The 16,812-nt window shown below is 48.4% G+C and overlaps 1 protein-coding gene across 3 annotated transcripts in view; it reads left to right on the top strand.

Moving 5' to 3' along the window:
* Positions 1-16,812, top strand: part of LOC133757759 (zinc finger protein 354B-like) — an 88,612-nt gene that overhangs the window by 53,318 nt on the left and 18,482 nt on the right. Inside the window, exons 1-4 of one of the 3 annotated variants that reach the window (XM_062188535.1) lie at positions 11,692-11,763; positions 12,911-13,044; positions 14,567-14,693; positions 15,030-15,119. In XM_062188535.1, the coding sequence (XP_062044519.1) occupies positions 13,012-13,044; positions 14,567-14,693; positions 15,030-15,119 (250 nt within the window). In that variant the 5' untranslated portion in view covers positions 11,692-11,763; positions 12,911-13,011. Of the gene's footprint in view, positions 1-2,585; positions 7,075-11,691; positions 11,764-12,910; positions 13,045-14,566; positions 14,694-15,029; positions 15,120-16,812 lie in introns of those variants that run through there. The other 2 variants (XM_062188536.1, XM_062188537.1) reach the window with 2 other exon arrangements.

Raw genomic sequence — 16,812 nt, 5'->3', positions numbered from 1 at the left:
TTCATTTTCATTTCTCTTATATACAGAAGATCAGTTTAGTATATATTAAGTAAATATTTCAACAGTTTGCACCCACATAGAAACACAATGTGAAAAATACTGTTTGGGTACTAGTTATAGCATTAAATCACAATGTATAGCACATTAGGGACCAAGATCCTTCATGAGGAGTAAGTACACAGTGACTCTTGTTGTTGACTTAACAATTTGACACTCTTGTTTATGACCTCAGTAATCTCCCTGGGCTCCAGTCATGAGTTGCCAGGGCTTGGAAGCCTTTTGAGTTCACGGACTCTTATCATATTTAGACAAGGTCATAGTCAAAGTCGAAGTTCTCTCCTCCCTTTAGAGAAAGGTACCTCCTTCTTTGATGACCTGTTCTTTCCACTGGGATCTCACTCGTGGAGATCTTTCATTTAGGTCATTTTTTTTTCCAGAGTGTCTTGGCTTTCCATGCCTGCAATACTCTCATGGGATTTTCAGCCAGATCCGAATGCCCTAAGGGCTGATTCTGAGGCCAGAGTACTGTTTAGGACATCCGCCATTCTATGAGTCTGCTGTGCATCCCGCTTCCCAAGTTGGATCTTTTTCTCCCCCTTTTTTGTTCTATCGGTTAGTATTTTCAGACACTAGTCTTGTTTATGTGATCCCTTTGATTCTTAGTCCTATCATTATGGTCGATTGTGAACTGAAATTGATCAAATGGATTAGTGAGATGGCATTGGTATATGCCTCCTTGATGGGATTGAATTGGAATCCCCTGGTATGTTTCTAACTCTGCCGTTTGGGGCAAGTCAGCTTGCGCATGTCCCAAATTGTGCATCCCTTCCCTCTCTATTTCCCACTCTTATACTTAACAGGGATCACTTTTCAGTTAAGTTTCAACACTTAAGAATAACTGTGTATTAATTACAGAATTAAACCAATAGTAGTAAGTAGGACAGACAAAAAAATACTAAGCGGGATAATGTATTAAGTTGTTCATCAACAGTCAGGACAAGGGCTGATCAAGTCACCGTTTCTCATAGTGTCCACTTCACTTTAACAGGTTTCCTTTTTGGTGCTCAGTTAGTTGTCGCCGATCAGGGAGAACATGTGATATTTGTCCCTTTGGGACTGGCTTATTTCACTAAGCATAATGTTTTCCAGGTTCCTCCATTTTGTTGCAAATGACTGGATTTCATTGTTTTTGACTGCTGTATTATACTACTATAGTTTTAATGACCTGTGATTACTTTAAAATTTACTGTATATGGGTGAAATGGTCATTTTTCCATTCAGTTATTGTTTGTAGCCATTGTCTATATTCCCACTAAACTAGGGTCTTGTTGCTTTTTATTTTTTAAACTTCTTGTTTGGTGAAGTATTGAGCCTTTTTAACTGCGATGCAAGTTTAAGATATGTTATCTCAAAAACTAAAAAACCTAAAAAGAGAGAGAAGGAAGAAGGTTGGATAGAGAGGGGGAGAAAATGTGGAAGGGAATATGGTTATATTCTTAGAACTGTACATACAAAGCACACTGAATCTGTTCAAAACTAATTAAACATTAAAATAAAAAAAAATGTTTGTAAAGCAGTGGGATCTGGGAATACAAGGTCTGAGTGACTGGAAGGTGCTCCCTGCATTCTGCAGCCCCCTCTCAAGAGCTCAGCTGCTCCTCCTTGCCCTGCACCACCACCAGTTCTCATCTTTAAGGCAGGATATTTAGGAAAGGGTAGGATCATCTTATACCTAAGAACATTACAGCTTGCCTAAGGTTCAAGGAGAGCAAGCTTTTAGAGTGTGTCATCCTCCTCAAGAGTTTGAGTATTAAGTATGTTCTGGTACTTTCTGTTCCAAATGAATATGTCCCCTAAGAGTATTCTATGCACATCATGTTACTACTTATCAATTATTTTTATTCTTATTTTGTGTCTCTGAAAATTCAGACCCATAGAGACAAGTAACTAGTTAAGATGGTGATAAATCCAGGGTTTGAACCCATCTGTTTGACTCTTGTGCCAACAATCTTTTCCTATGTCACACTATTGTATTTCATGAAGATTAATTTGGTGTAGAATCATAGAGGTAAGAAACTGCTGGTGTAGTGCGGCAGGGCTTTCTGATGGGCCTGTGCAGCCCTTGCCTTTCTGTGTGTGTTTTCTTGGTTCTGTCATTTACTAGCATGGTCCAGTGCTCAGTGGTTTCAATGTCCATCCTTTCCAGATGAGTTCATCTTTTCTGCTTACCCAGTGGATCTGCCATCATCTCCTTCTGAACCAGGTCACTGTTCTTGCCTAACTGTGATAACATTTTTGAAAACTCTCCAATGTTCCCAGTAATTGTAGTTTCATTTTCTCAATTCTACCGTATACAGTTGTCAGTCCCCCAGCACGGAAACCAGTGTGCATTTTAACTTTTTATTTATTTATTTATTTATTTATTTATTTTCAGGCTGGGAGACAAGCCTTGAAACCAAAGAGCCAACTCCAAATCCCAGCACTACTGAAGATTTATCCTATGGGGTGATGGAAAGGGACGGTGTCTGGCATTCTACTTTAAGGGATACCCAGGAACCTGATAATTGGGTAGAGTGGCAACAGGAAATCCAGGAAAGACATCCAGGCCAAGTAGCAGTTAGCCATAAGGAAACCCTCTTTGAGAAGAGTGTATTTGGAGGTAATGAATTTGAAAGATGTTCTCTAGTCAGGGTTCAGTCATCAATATACAACAAAGCATTGCTATGGCAAAGAGATCTCATAATTGGAATTCACACGGAAAGGACACTAAGAAAAATTCCGAGTTAATTAAAACTCAAAGAATGTTTGTAGGGAAGAAAATCTATGAATGTAATGAATGTGGGAAAACCTTCAGCCAGAGCTCATCCCTTCTTAAGCACCAGCGGATTCATACTGGGGAGAAGCCCTATAAGTGTAATGTTTGTGGGAAGCACTTCATCGAACGCTCTTCCCTCACTGTACATCAAAGAATTCATACTGGAGAGAAACCCTACAAATGTAATGAATGTGGAAAAGCCTTCAGTCAGAGCATGAATCTTACTGTGCATCAAAGAACTCATACTGGAGAGAAACCGTACCAGTGCAAAGAGTGTGGAAAAGCCTTCCGGAAGAATTCATCCCTTATTCAACATGAAAGAATTCATACTGGGGAGAAACCTTACAGGTGTAATGAATGTGGTAAAGCTTTTACCCAAAGCATGAATCTTACAGTGCATAAGAGAACTCACACAGGAGAAAAACCCTATGAATGTAAGGAATGCGGGAAAGCCTTTAGTCAGAGCATGCATCTTATTGTCCACCAGAGAAGTCATACTGGAGAAAGACCCTATGAGTGTAGTGAATGTGGAAAAGCCTTTAGTAAGAGCTCAACTCTTACCCTACATCAGCGAAATCACACTGGAGAAAAACCCTACAAATGTAACAAATGTGGGAAATCCTTCAGCCAAAGCACATACCTTATAGAACATCAGAGACTTCATTCTGGAGTTAAGCCTTTTGAATGTAATCAGTGTGGAAAAGCTTTCAGTAAGAATTCGTCTCTTACTCAGCATCGGAGGATCCACACTGGAGAGAAACCTTATGAGTGTGTGGTGTGTGGAAAACATTTCACTGGACGATCGTCCCTTACTGTACATCAGGTTATTCACACTGGAGAGAAGCCATATGAATGCAGTGAATGTGGGAAGGCCTTCAGCCAGAGTGCATACCTTATTGAACATCAGAGGATCCATACTGGTGAGAAACCCTATGAATGTGGTCAGTGTGGAAAAGCCTTCATTAAGAATTCATCTCTTACAGTACACCAGAGAACGCACACAGGAGAGAAACCCTATCAGTGTAGTGAATGCGGGAAGGCCTTCAGTCGGAGTACAAATCTTACACGACATCAAAGAACCCACACGTGAGGAAAGTTTCTGTTGGTCCCTTCATTATGATTAACTCTTCAGTTATAATTAAGTAAATTATGTAATGGAGAAACCAATGATGAAAATTGGTCTTGATGATGAGAATCTTTTAGTTAAGGTATAATATGCCATATTGATGATACAGACCAGGGCAGAGAAACCATGTCAAAGTGGAGAAATTTTGACTCAGAAGGTAACAAAATATTATGTTTCAGAAGGTTTAAGTGGCTAACACTATAAACGTGAAGACTGATGCTGAAAATAAGTCCTGTGGTATCATACTGCAGATTTTTCTCTGGATATCTGGAGAGGAAATGTCAGAAAGTTTAACTCGACTGTCCAAAGACCTGGTATGTAGTCCTGAACTACTACTCGCTTGGACAAGTCACCCACATTCTCCAGGTCATGGTCTCCTTACCTGGTGAATTAGGGAGTTTGGACTTACAAGATCACTAGGACCCCTATTAGTCAACATGCTACAAACCTATGGCAACAACACTGAGAAGTCCTTGATCTTTTACCCATGTATATGTTATCCAGATGCTTCTGTTCCACAGTCTGGTTTCCCTGGATGTTTTGGATCAGATTTCTCTACCTCTACAAATTCCTCCCCCTGCATTATTTTCTTTCCTAACATATCCTAATTCCTCCTAGGTGATGAAATAATTGTACAGACCTTAATGCAACAGCATGCTGTTTTGAGTTTTCAGTAGTCATTAAACTGTTCAATAGTAAGCTGATTGTTTACAAAGCAATTAACTTAAATATAGTCTAGTTATGCAGGAATCATATAAATGCGTGTCTTTGTGTCATATTCTGACTGTCAAAAGTGGAAGGAAGAACAGAAGGGATTGAACACTAATGGAGGTGGACATTTGGATATTAACAAAGTCTTTGCAACCCAAAGCACACTCAAAATTGTCAGGGATATTTTCTAGATCGGGCACAATGAGAGAAGTTTAAGATTGCAGTTTAAATTGGTACTGTAATGGATGGGGTAAGTGGAGGCAAGAGGAAGCAGTAGATGCTGAGGGGAATAAACTGCCAAAGAAAAAACAGAAACAAAAATCAGGAGGTGAGGGTGCCACAGAAGTAAAAAGAGAACTTTAGCATAGGGATGGGAATACTTCTGCTTATTTTCTTTAAAAGGTTTATTTATTTGAAAGGTAGAACAAGGTGGGAGGAGAGAGAGAGAGATCTTCCATCGGCTGGTTCAGTCCCCCAATGGCCACAACAGCTGGGGCTGGGCTAGGCTGGAGCAAGGAGCCAGGAACTCCATCAGGGTCTACATGGTTGGCAAAGATCCAAGTACTTAGCAGTCTTCTGCTTCTTTCTTAGGTAAATTAGCAGGAAGCTGGATTGGAAGTGGAGGAACCTGCTGTACAACAATGCTGGCCCTTAGGGAATAGTGAATCTATCCAAGTGGTATAGAGGATAAAGGAAGATGCTTTAAAACTACAGTAAATTGTAGTGGGTTGGAGAGTGAGTTAAAGAGTGAAAAGGACTTAGCAGCTTTCCTGAGATGGGAGATATTTAGATAGATCACCCTAGAGGTGATTGGGTAAAGGTTGAGAAAGAGCATATCAGATCAGCTTTTGGCTACAATTAATGGAAAACCTCATCAACTATGCTGTGACAAATGGGGATTTATTTTTCTCGTATAACAAATCTGGGTGTGACTGGCATTTGTTCGTCGGCAAAATAATTCAGTAGACTTGCGTGTCATGGGGTTTCTATCATGATCATTTGATGGCAACTATGACCAAGTAAAATACCTCCAGTCCAGATATGATGCAAAGCACTGGCAGCATCTGGCCTTTTATCAGAATCAGTTTTTCCAGAAGCCCCTGGGCAAACTCCTGCTTTCACCTCATGGACCACAGCTATTACCTGTAACCCCTACCAACAAGAGAGGCTGGGAAAAGAAGTATTTAGCCCTTCCCAACTCCATAGTGAAGGTGAGCAAAGAAAAGCAAGTTTGAGAATGGCATTGCTTTAGGCAGCTGATGGTCTGCCAAGGAATGTTTGTGTGATTTAAGAAGGCACTGAGCGTGTTTATAATTGAAGAGTCGCGGGAGAGTAGGAAAGTGCAGCAAGCAGTAAGAGTATAGCTCACATGATGCACGCTGGGAGCGGCAGGAATCTTTGTCAACAGTAGGAAGGAAACTATCCTCTTGGAGAGGTAGGGATGAAGAAATCATGGGAGGAAGTTGTGGAGGAAGTGCCCTTGTTTGGACCTTAGGCAATCCAAAGTCTGTCTGGGGCTGTGTGATTCCCCAGGGCCGTCTCAGGGTTCGTACTTGACTAGTTTTGAGTCACTGCCCCCTCCTTAGCTTCAACGCCCTTTATTTCTCTCCTTGTCCTGTGCCTCCCCTTTGAGCCTTTATTTTGCTGCTGTCATTTTCATCTACTTCTACCCATACCTTCTCTGCCTTTCTTCTTTCCCTTTAATTCTACCTGTTGACATCAGGTGAACAAAAATATGAGAAAGGAAAAAGGAGACTTATGTACATAACGGAGAGGTCTCCTTAACAGTCTGACTGCTGAGGACCCAGTTAGTTTAGTGTTTCACTCTCCCTTCTCCCACACCAATTTGAACTCCACTGGTTTCTATTTCAGTGCAGTCGGGGAGCTCCAGGCTAGGCACAGAGTGAAGAGTGTGTATGTTTATGGTGGGGGTACGTGTGCAGAAGAGTACTTAGCTCAGTGTTGGTGACTTGCCTCCACACTGCAAAATGAGGCAAAGGGAGACACCTGGACAGCATATTCAGAGGATATGGGTCTGGGAGAGAAGACCCTTGTTATCAAACCCTCCAGTTAAGCCCATGCCCTTCATTTTGGGGTCCATCCTCAGTACAAGTGTAGTTTCTATAATATTTGAAAATTATTTTTCTTGTGGCTGAAAAGGCAGTGTCACAAGACCTTGCAGCACCAAGGAGCCATCAGGAGCCGAGGATGCCTGCGTGCTCTCATCTTCTCTCCATGGCCTGCCGCTTCCACTGCATGGGCTGCTGTGGACACTTGGTCCATCTCCTCAGTGAAGCTTGGCTGCTTTTGCTTACAGTTGAATGTGCACATGACCCAGAAGGTCAGCATTAACTCTCCTACCTAGGGACCTTTCAGCTTCCTTCTGACCCCTAAGTCTCTCTCTCTCTTTTTTTTTTTTTTTTTTTTTTGACAGGCAGAGTGGACAGTGAGAGAGACAGAGAGAAAGGTCTTCCTTTGCCGTTGGTTCACCCTCCAATGGCCGGCGCGCTGCAGCTGGCGCAGCGCGCTGATCTGAAGGCAGGAGCCAGGTGCTTCTCCTGGTCTCCCATGGGGTGCAGGGCCCAAGCACTTGGGCCATCCTCCACTGCACTCCGTGGCCACAGCAGAGAGCTGGCCTGGAAGAGGGGCAACCAGGACAGAATCCAGCACCCCGACCGGGACTAGAACCTGGTGTGCCAGCGCCGCAAGGTGGAGGATTAGCCAATTGAGCCGCGGCGCCGGCCCCCTAAGTCTCTTTCTTAATTTGAAAATTCCATGAAAGAAATCTGGATAGCTCAGGTCATTGTTTTTTTTTTTTTTTTTTTTTTTTTTTGACAGGCAGAGTTAGACAGTGATAAAGAGAGAGACAGAGATAGAAAGAGAGAAAGGTCTTCCTTTTCCATTGGTTTCCCCCCCCCCGCCCCCCACCAAGTGGCCACTATGGGCGGTGCGTTGCGGCTGGTGTGCTGTGCTGATCTGAAGCCAGGAACCAGATGTTTCCTCCTGGTCTTCCATGTGGGTGCAGGGCCCAAGGACCTGGGCCATCCTCCGCTGCACTCTCGGGCCACAGCAGAGAGCTGGACTGGAAGAGGAGCAACTGGGACAGAATCCAGTGCCCCAACTGGGACTAGAACCCGGGGTGCTGGCACCGCAGGAGGAGGATTAGCCTAGTGAGCTGTGGTGCCGGCCTCAGGTCATTGTTTCTTACTGTACTTTGTCCAGGACCCTTCCCTTTTCCAATCAGCTGGTGCGGATGAGGGCTGCCGTGCAGTCTCTGTCCATGCAGTTGGGGCCATGGCCATAAGCAGTGATAGGTATGAGCAGTACGTCACTAGGTCCTCACTCAGCACCTGCTCAGGAGTTGCTGGGGATGAAGAGCTGTAAAGGAGCTCATGGTAGGGAAGTCAGAACTAAGAGGAATTAAGGTGCAGCTGGATGATTTCGAAACAGCAAGAAACAGGGCCCTCTAGAACTACCCACAATGAGGTGTTTGAGGCATATTTCCTACAGCTGGGTCATCACTCAGAAGACAGATGGGGTCACTTCCTGTACTTGCGCTTTGTGAAATGGATATCTAGGCACTTCCAGAGGTTACCAACTGGGACTAAGTGGTGGAGTTCTAGAACATGGTGCCAGAAACCCTCTTCTAGATTGTATGCAGTCCCCAAAATATGGCTGTTCACAGGGACTGCACTTGGCTCCTGAAAAAAAAATCACAACACATCTAGAAGCGAAGGGACTATGAAAAAAAATGATGAATGGTTAGGTCATAGTTGAATAGGTTACCCCCCTGTCTACATATACATTGGTATAATTCAGTGCCTGCACACAGTTGGCATCCCCTGTGCTGCCTGTCCGAGTGATGACAGTGTAGTTCATTCATGTGACTAACACTGAGCTCCTAGCATAGGTCAGCTTCTATGAACTCCAGGATAAATGATCCCTGGTGTAGCTGTCAGGCAGCTCCTGGCACAGCGTGCCATGGGAGTGAACCAGTTGAGTGCAGGGGAGGAAATAGGCTGATCAGGAAGGGGAAGTTGGGCGGGGGAGGGGGGTAAGCAGCCATAGTGGCAAGAAGGCTTCACACATTTTGGGGACTGTAAGAGGTCTATGACTTGAACATCCAGTAGAGGTCAAGAAGTAACCAGAAATGAAGCTAAAGGAAGATCCTGTTGCCTCATAGTGCAAGGGGCTTCTAGCAGGGCTCAGCAAGTGAACTCAGGAACCAGTAAGCAGCAGCCTGTATCCTGAGGAAGAGTGTTGAAGCACACTGGTGATGAGGTCCCGGTCAAATGTTAGGTGAGTGTCTGCATATAAATAGTATAGCAGACAGGGAAGGTTCTGCAGACAATAATGTAACCACTTTCTGAGGACGGGAGCGTCCAGTGAGAATCCTTTTGTGTGTGTTTGGGGGTGGGGGTGGGAAGGATGTCTGGTGAATGTTCAAAACAATATCAGGTTAGTGTGTAAATCCTGGCTACAGCAAGAGGATATACGGCTTCTCTTTAGTTTTAGGGCCTCCACCCCATTTTTTTTCTCTTTTAAGCTGCCTTTGGAAGCTTACCTCTTACCAGACTACAGCAGGGTCAGGAGAAATGGGTCAGATAATGGAGGGTTCACTGCTTTTTTTCAGGAGTTTTGGAAGACTTGGGTCCTTGAATGGGAGCTCTCAGCCACTGTGGGCAATGAGCAATGAGGTCTCCTTTGCACCTTTCCCCCATCAGCTAAAGCAAGGACTCCTAGTTCCACTCCTTAGATGTGGGACCTTGGGCCAGGCATTTGACATGTAAGTGCCTTGGTTTTCTCATTTGTTAATAGTGCAAACCTCAGAGCTTGGCTTGTGTCAGATAACAATGCAAACTACTTGGAAAAGTGCCTCAGATGTGATTAGTACTCAAGAAATATATGACTGTAATCTCTTATACCCAAAAACAGAATATGACATCCAGAACCCTTCATTATCTTAGAATCCCTAGGCTTTCCAAGTGCAAATCCCTTGTAGGAAGTTACATCAGGGGCTGGCATTGTGGTGTAGTGGATAAGGCTGCCACCTGCAGTGCTGGCATCCCATACGAGTGCTGGTTCGTGTCCTGGCTGCTCCACTTCTGATCCAGCTTCCTGCTAATGGCCTGGGAAAAGCAGCAGAACATGACCCAAATGTTTGGGCCCCTGCCACCTAACTGGGAGACCTGGAAGAAGCTCCTGGCTCCTAGCTTTGGCCTGGTCCAGCCCTGGCTGTTGTGACCAGCTGGGAAACAAACCAGTGGATGGAAGACTGTGTGTGCATCTCCCTATCTGTAGATCTGACTTTGAAATAAATAAATAATTCCTTTAAAAAAAAGTTTGCATCATTGCATAGGGCAGCCCTCACCCTGACTACTGGAACAGCTTCTGACCTGGTTTCCACCCCAGCTGACAGTCATTCTATGAACATGTGCCCAGCCGTGCTATTGTTTTTGGCCCGGGTGGTTTCCCATCACACACAAAATGAACCCAGAGCTCCTGTATGGTCTTCAAGGCCTCTAGTTGCCCCTCCCTCTGACCTCACCTTGCTTCTCCCTTGTTCACTATGCCCTGGCCACTCCCATTGGCCTGGCTGAGCCTCACACTCAGGAGCACACTTCTCTCTGGATGCATTCCTGTCCCCTCCCCTTGGACAGCTCTAACTTTAGGCGTTCCTCCTTGTGTTCAACTCTATTCAGATGTTACCTCTGGAAACAGAAGAACTCCCCGAAATGCTACTTAAAATTCCTCCCATTCCATCCCACCTATGTAAATACTCATTTCTTGAATGATTACTTCTCCTACTGAAATGAAGCCTGCAGGGCTGCAGGGTTTTCACTGCTGTTCTCCAGCCCTTAGAACAGGGTCTGACACAGACGTGCCCCTTAAGTGTCTGCAAACTCCAAACGGAATGCTGTAGTGCCCTGTACACAGTCACTGACACTGTAGTGACAAGCCTCAGGTCACGTTCTCCACTTTTTTTTTTTTTCATCACCGACAAAGTTAGAATCCTCCCATCTTTCCTTCTGAGCTCCACAAAAACGACAAGTTTACAGGCAACTACTCTCTCCAGTGGGGCACTCCTATACGTTACCTCATCCAAGACAGGGCCACAAGAGCTCGCAGGCCGCCTTCTCCAAACACCACTCGAGGCGGGGTCCTTGGCACCCAACCCTTTCCTCCCTTCGCCCTGTGGGCAGTGACTGAGTCCTGGGTCTACCCCACCTCCTTCCCCACGCACCAAGCTCGGTCCCCGGCGGCCACCATTCAGCTTTCTCCTGTCCACCCCGAACCCGCAAGTGGAAGTTATTATCGCGTCTGGGACCGCGCCGGGGCCGACCGCCGGAGCAAGCTGCAACAGTCCGGCCAAGGGCGCACTCCGCCAGCTTTTCATTTTTCGGCGCGGTTCACAGGAAAGCGCCTTTTCGGCTTGTCGCCTCCTGTTCCGTCCCCAGGGCCCTTCCCAATCCTCTCTCGTCCCCTGCCGCCCTGCACTAACCTTCCTTATCCCACCGCCCACTTTTCCTGGGCCGTAGTTACGGGGGCGGAGACCTAGCTCAAATCCCAACAGAAACGAACCCAAATACTAACGGGGCGATTAGCGAGCAAGAGACAGCCACGCTCCTGCGCTGAGGCCCCTGGGAAATGTAGTCCAACACCCAGAGCCGCTGGGGCGGGGCCCGTCTGCGCAGGCGCACGCCGCCTCCGCGCCGCCGCCTCTCCCTTTGGGCAGTGGAGTCTTGGAAGCAGAAGTGCCGCAGCCCGCAGACTTCTGGGATTTCGGCTCGGCGGATCCCAAGGCAACGCGCAAGCGCAGTTCAGATGCGGGCTGCCGACTTCAGCTCATTGTGTCTGACTGCGATGTGGTGGTTGCAGCCTCCCGCCGCCGGCGGAGGCTCTGCGAAGGGCAGCTCGGTGGTGACCAGGCACGAGGGCCAGAGCCTCAGGGGGAGAGTGGGAGCGGCCGTGGGGTGGTCGGGCCTCAGGAGACGGGGCTGGGGTGGGGTGGGTTGGGGTGGGGTGGGGAGGGATGGAGCGGAAGAGATCCGGGTCGTGACCCGTTCTGGAGGATGCCCGTCGAATGCCGCAAACTTCCCGGAATGTGTCTGTGAGATTCGACTGCGAACAGAAAGGGAGTTGGGAGGGCGGCCAGAGGTGGGCGTCTTGCGTTGGGGGTCCGAATCTGAGCGCGTGTGGAGGAGGATGTCAGGCCGCGGCGGAGCGTCGTGGGGCGGACTCTGGATCCCATGTGTACTCCGGCGAGGTTGGAGTCCTGTGTGGGGAACTCGCCGAGGCCAGGGCGGTGCAGCCGGCAGCAGCTCCGGAGGGCCCAGCAAAGTGTGGAGGCCGGGGTGCGGGGTTGTGCGAAGAGGATTCCTAACCCCTGCCCGCCAGAAACTCAGCCTGCTTGTTTGCACCTTAGCCGACAGGTCGTCCAAACCGAGCCCTAGGAAGCGAGATACCTGAGGCCGGGAGTTTTAAGTACTGCAGATGCGATCCGTGTAGATGGCCTTAAAAAAAAAAAAAAGTTACATTTACTTGAAAGAGTCACAGAAGGAGAGTGGGAGAGACAGCGAAAGAGAGATCTTCTACCCACTGATTCACTCCCCAGATGGCCGCAAGGCCGGGGCTGGGCCAGGAAGGGCCAGGAGCTCCTGGTCTCTCCCACCTGGGTGCAGGGGGCCCAAGCACTCGGGCCATCTTTGTGCTGCTTTTCCCAGGCCATTAGCTAAGGGAGCTGGATGAGAGGCTGAGTAGCCAGCACCCTAACCAGCACTCATATGCGATGCCCTTGTTGCAGCCAGTGGCTTCCCCCACTGTCACAACACTGGTGCCCTGGCCTCCTTTTGGAGGATAAATGATGGCCCTCCTGTCCCTCCACTCCCCTCCAAGGATCTATTCTCTGTTCCAAGAGGAGAAGGGGTTCTTGGGATTCCTCAAGATAGCCTAAGGGAAAAGAGCAGAGGGTGGGTGGGAATGGAGCAGGCCTTTCTCCAAGATGTCCTTGTACTTGAGGTATGGAAGGGAAGACATGGAGGACCCAGCTAGAGGGAGTGGGGCAGTAGTGGCATGGTGGATGCCCCACTGGGAAGTGGTGGCCGGCAAAATACTCACAGTCAGGGATGCATGGGGACGGAGAGCTGAGTGCCCGCGCCCTGGGGGGCGAGATTGGTGGGGCTGTCAAGTGTGATGCTCACAGCCTGCCCCTGCTGGCTGGGTGTGATAGCTTAGACCCTGTCCTCCCCTCCCAACAGGTGTGTAGGCATTGCCAGCTCCAGGAGCCCCCTGGCTGCAAAGCTCTACACCTTCCTCCCTGGCGCTTGGCCTGTCCCCGAGAGGGCTCATCAAGGAAGGAATGGCTGTCAGCCACCTGCCAGCCACAGTCCAGGTGAGTAGGTGGTCACTGGGCTGGGGGAGGGGAGATGTGTTTCCCTCTTACACTTTCTCTTGGGCTAGCTTCCAGCCCAGTCTCCTGCTGGAGCCTGACCCGGCTGCTCCCTCCAACCCTGTCGGGCCCATGCTAATGGGCGTTGGAGCTGAGTAACTTGTGAAGGTCATGTAAGTAGCAGAACTGGGCCTGCAGCCCCGGTTGGTCTGAAATGCCATCCAGTGCTTCCTAAAAAGAGGTTCCAGCCTCTTCCCAGTGAGAGCATGGACTCGGACAGGGACAGCATTCATTCGAGTGTGATGGCTGATGTGCTGGGTACAGTGTTCCAATTCCTTCCCCTTTCAACCTTTCTTGAACAGGAATGTGCGGCAGAAATTACTGGAAGGGATGAGCAGCTGGGTGTAGGTTCTGTGCTCCACAGAGCCACACATGGCGGCTGCTCCCCTCCTCCCAGTTTGGGACTCATTCTTTGGGACTCACCTGAGGCATGGCTTTCTCTGAGAAACCTGTCTCCATGGCGTCAGTGTCTGGCCCTTCCCGTCCCTGCCCTTCCCCTTCCATCCACTCGGGTCATGCACTGTCTCACACTTCCAGGCCGCCTTCATCTGCTTGCCATTCAGCAGATGGATACTAGACGTGTCTATCCATCAGAGATGCAGGGGTGCTAGAGGTCCAAGCAGGAACAATGGGCCCTGACAGAGGGGTTCCTGGCTGCACTTCGGCAAGTGTTTCTTGTGTACCGACATTTGGGGTGAAGGCAGCAGAAACCTAATGCAGACTGCCGTAAGCTAAGGCTTATTGGAAGAATACCTGAGGAACCTGGACTCTGGCTGTGGAAGTGGGATCTGGAATAATTCGAAAGCCCCTTCTCTAAGGCCCTTTCTTTCTATAATGAGCTTCTGTTTCCACCTCTTCTCAGAGTACTCATTCCCTTGGCCGCTGAGCTGGCTGGGAAGACCAGAACGAGTTAGTCCGATGTGTTAGCTTTCAGGTACCAGGAGACTGTTTCCCAGTTTCAGGGCAGGGGTTGGGTAGCAGTCGGGGGGGACGAGGTCCCACTGTACAGAGCGACAGTGCTGGCCATTGTTGGCCCCAATGGCCTTATGCAGCAGGTAACTGTCTGAGGTGCCATGTTCTCGATGCTTGGAAGGCAAGGCGCGTGTAGAAACCTATGTACCTTCTTGGAGTTAACAGTCCAGCTGGGGCCTGACAGCAGTCACCAGGAAATGGGCTAGCGCTTTGATGGGAGCTCACCGGTGACCTAGGAGTGGTCAGGAGACCTGAGTAGGATGGGGCCATACTGGATGAGGATGGAGGCAGCAGGACTGGGCAGCCTGCAGGAGATGGGCTGATTGAGCAGCCAACGTGAAGATCTCCACCATCATCCACGTCTCTTCAGAGCAGGAAGAAGCCTGGTACAAAGCCAGCCCCCTGGGGCAGCAGCTCCTTGTGTGCTGGTGGTCCCAGAGAAAGCCTGTGAAGCGTAGCCCCTGGTCTGTGAGAACAACGTTGCTTTTTGCAGGGCTTGGTGACATTCAAGGACGTGGCTGTGCTCTTCACCCAGGAAGAATGGGGCCGCCTGAGCCCTGCCCAGAGGACCCTCTACCGGGACGTGATGCTGGAGAACTACAGCCACCTGGTCTCTCTGGGTAAGGCGGGGAGCCTAGGAGCCTGGACCTGCACTTGTGGGGTTCTCCCTAGGCCCCTTATACTGCTGCTAGACAAAAGCTGGGCTGGCAGCGGGCCAGCCGAGGATGCTGTCACTAAGGCTACACTGCTCTGTGACATCCCCAGGCCCCTTTTGAGTTCAAGTGCAGCAGGTTCTGCCTGAGTGACTGGAAGTCGAATCCTTGCTCCCTTGGAAAGGGAGACGGGCGTAGGAACGAATCGTGTCAGCCCGAGCTGTCTCTCTGGCTCCCGCTTGTGGTATTTGCCTCTGTTGTGAACTGATATAGTGCTTTTTTTTTTTCTTTCTTCGAAAACAGGACTCTTAGGAGCCAAGCCAGACATATTTTCTCAGCTGGGAAAAGGGGAAGAATGGGTCCCAGAGGATGGCTCGGGAAGCTTCTGTCTTGGTAAGAATCACACACAGGAAGGCAGGAAGAGGAACCCGGCTGGCCGAGGGCTGTGAGGCTCAGTAAACACCAGGCCTGTGCATTGAGAAGTGGGCATGTTTTATCTCCTGTTCCCCTCAGGACCCTGTCGGCACTTCTGTCCCAGCATGCTTTGCTCAACCCTGGCACTCACTTGCTGTGGCAGCTCGTGCCTCTCAGGACCCTTTCCTCCATAACTCTGCTTTCTGCATTTGGCATGGAATAGTAGGGTCCCCAGTCACGTCATCCGAGAGGTTCCCCCTCACTTCCGTGCCTGAGTGTCCTGCTGGTCAGATCTGACCCTGCAGTGTCCACGGCAGAGCAGCTCCTGGTCTCAGGAGCCTGTTTCCAGGTGCTCGGTGAAGCCTCTCTTCTAGGTAAACGTTGCTCGTTTCTTCGCCTGCCTCCATGTTAGCTCACCCACGTGGATGAACACTCAACCAGAATCTGACCGTCCTCTCCCTTCTTCCAGGCACCCTGCCAGGCTGTGGCACCTGTCTTGTTGTGGTGCTCACACCTCCCACAGGGCTTGGCGTCTTTTGTTGCTGGTGGGACTGAGAGCGCGACACTTGGATTGTCACGCATCTGGAGGAGCCCACTGGGTCTCATAGGGGAAGGGCAGGGCTCTGTCTTTCCCTCTTCCCATGATATTCTAGAAAGCATAGGGCCTTACTGAAAGCATTGTAAAGTTTCACTTGCAGCTGGTATTTTGCAGATCATAAAGTATTTCCACAAACCTTTAGTTACTGATTTCTCATAGTAACTAGTGACCTTAGAGCCTACAGGAAATAACTGTACCTGAAATATCTAGGACCTGACCTGTTACAGAATTTAAATATCTTAATCCAAACCTGGGTTATCAAAAAAAATGCTTTTCTTAACTTAGCCCCATAACATTCTTTTTTTTTTTTTTTAAGATTTATTTATTTATTTGAAAGTCAGAGTTACACACAGAGAGAAGGAGAGGCAGAGAGAGAGAGAGAGATCCTCTATCCGCTGGTTTACTTCCCAGTTGGCTGCAACGGTTGGAGCTGCGCCAATCTGAAGCCAGGAGCCAGGAGCTTCTTCTGGGTCTCCCATGAGGATGCAGGGGCCCTAGGGCCTAGGCCATCTCCTATTGCTTTCCCAGGCCATAGCAGAGAGCTGTATCGGAAGTGGAGCAGCTGGGTCTGGAACTGGCCCACATGGGATGCTGGCACCTCAGGCAGTGGCTTCACCTGCTATGCCACAGCACCGGCCTCTCTCATAACATTCTAAGTACTCTGTACATTATAATTAAACTAAGGGGTTTTTAATATTTTATTTTGTGGTACGCAAGCAATGTTGCACCAAAAAAAAAAAGAAGTTAAGCCAAATAAATTCATCTACAGTCTCGCTACTCTGCTGTACTGACAGCTTCTATTTAGATCATTCAATCTCCCATTCTTTCATCATTAAAACCAGTTCCTAACTACACGTGTATAGGAGGAATATGATGATGAAAAAGGACTTTTCAGCTGGTGTAGGTGATGACGTGAGAAATAGACGTGGCTCAATCTGTCACAGGTCCCTTCCCACACCTTGGTTGTAGCACATCCTATTTGTGGATTGCTGGGAGATGCTGACTCTGAGCCAGTTCATGAAGGTCATTAGCCAGTAGCCAGACAGACATAGAAAGAAGTCTTACTTTATTCTC

The sequence above is a fragment of the Lepus europaeus genome, chromosome 4 (genome assembly GCF_033115175.1).
Source record: "Lepus europaeus isolate LE1 chromosome 4, mLepTim1.pri, whole genome shotgun sequence".
NCBI classification, from domain to species: domain Eukaryota; kingdom Metazoa; phylum Chordata; class Mammalia; order Lagomorpha; family Leporidae; genus Lepus; species Lepus europaeus.
Note: the sequence above shows the minus strand (reverse complement) of the source record. Positions and strands in the feature narration are given on the sequence as shown.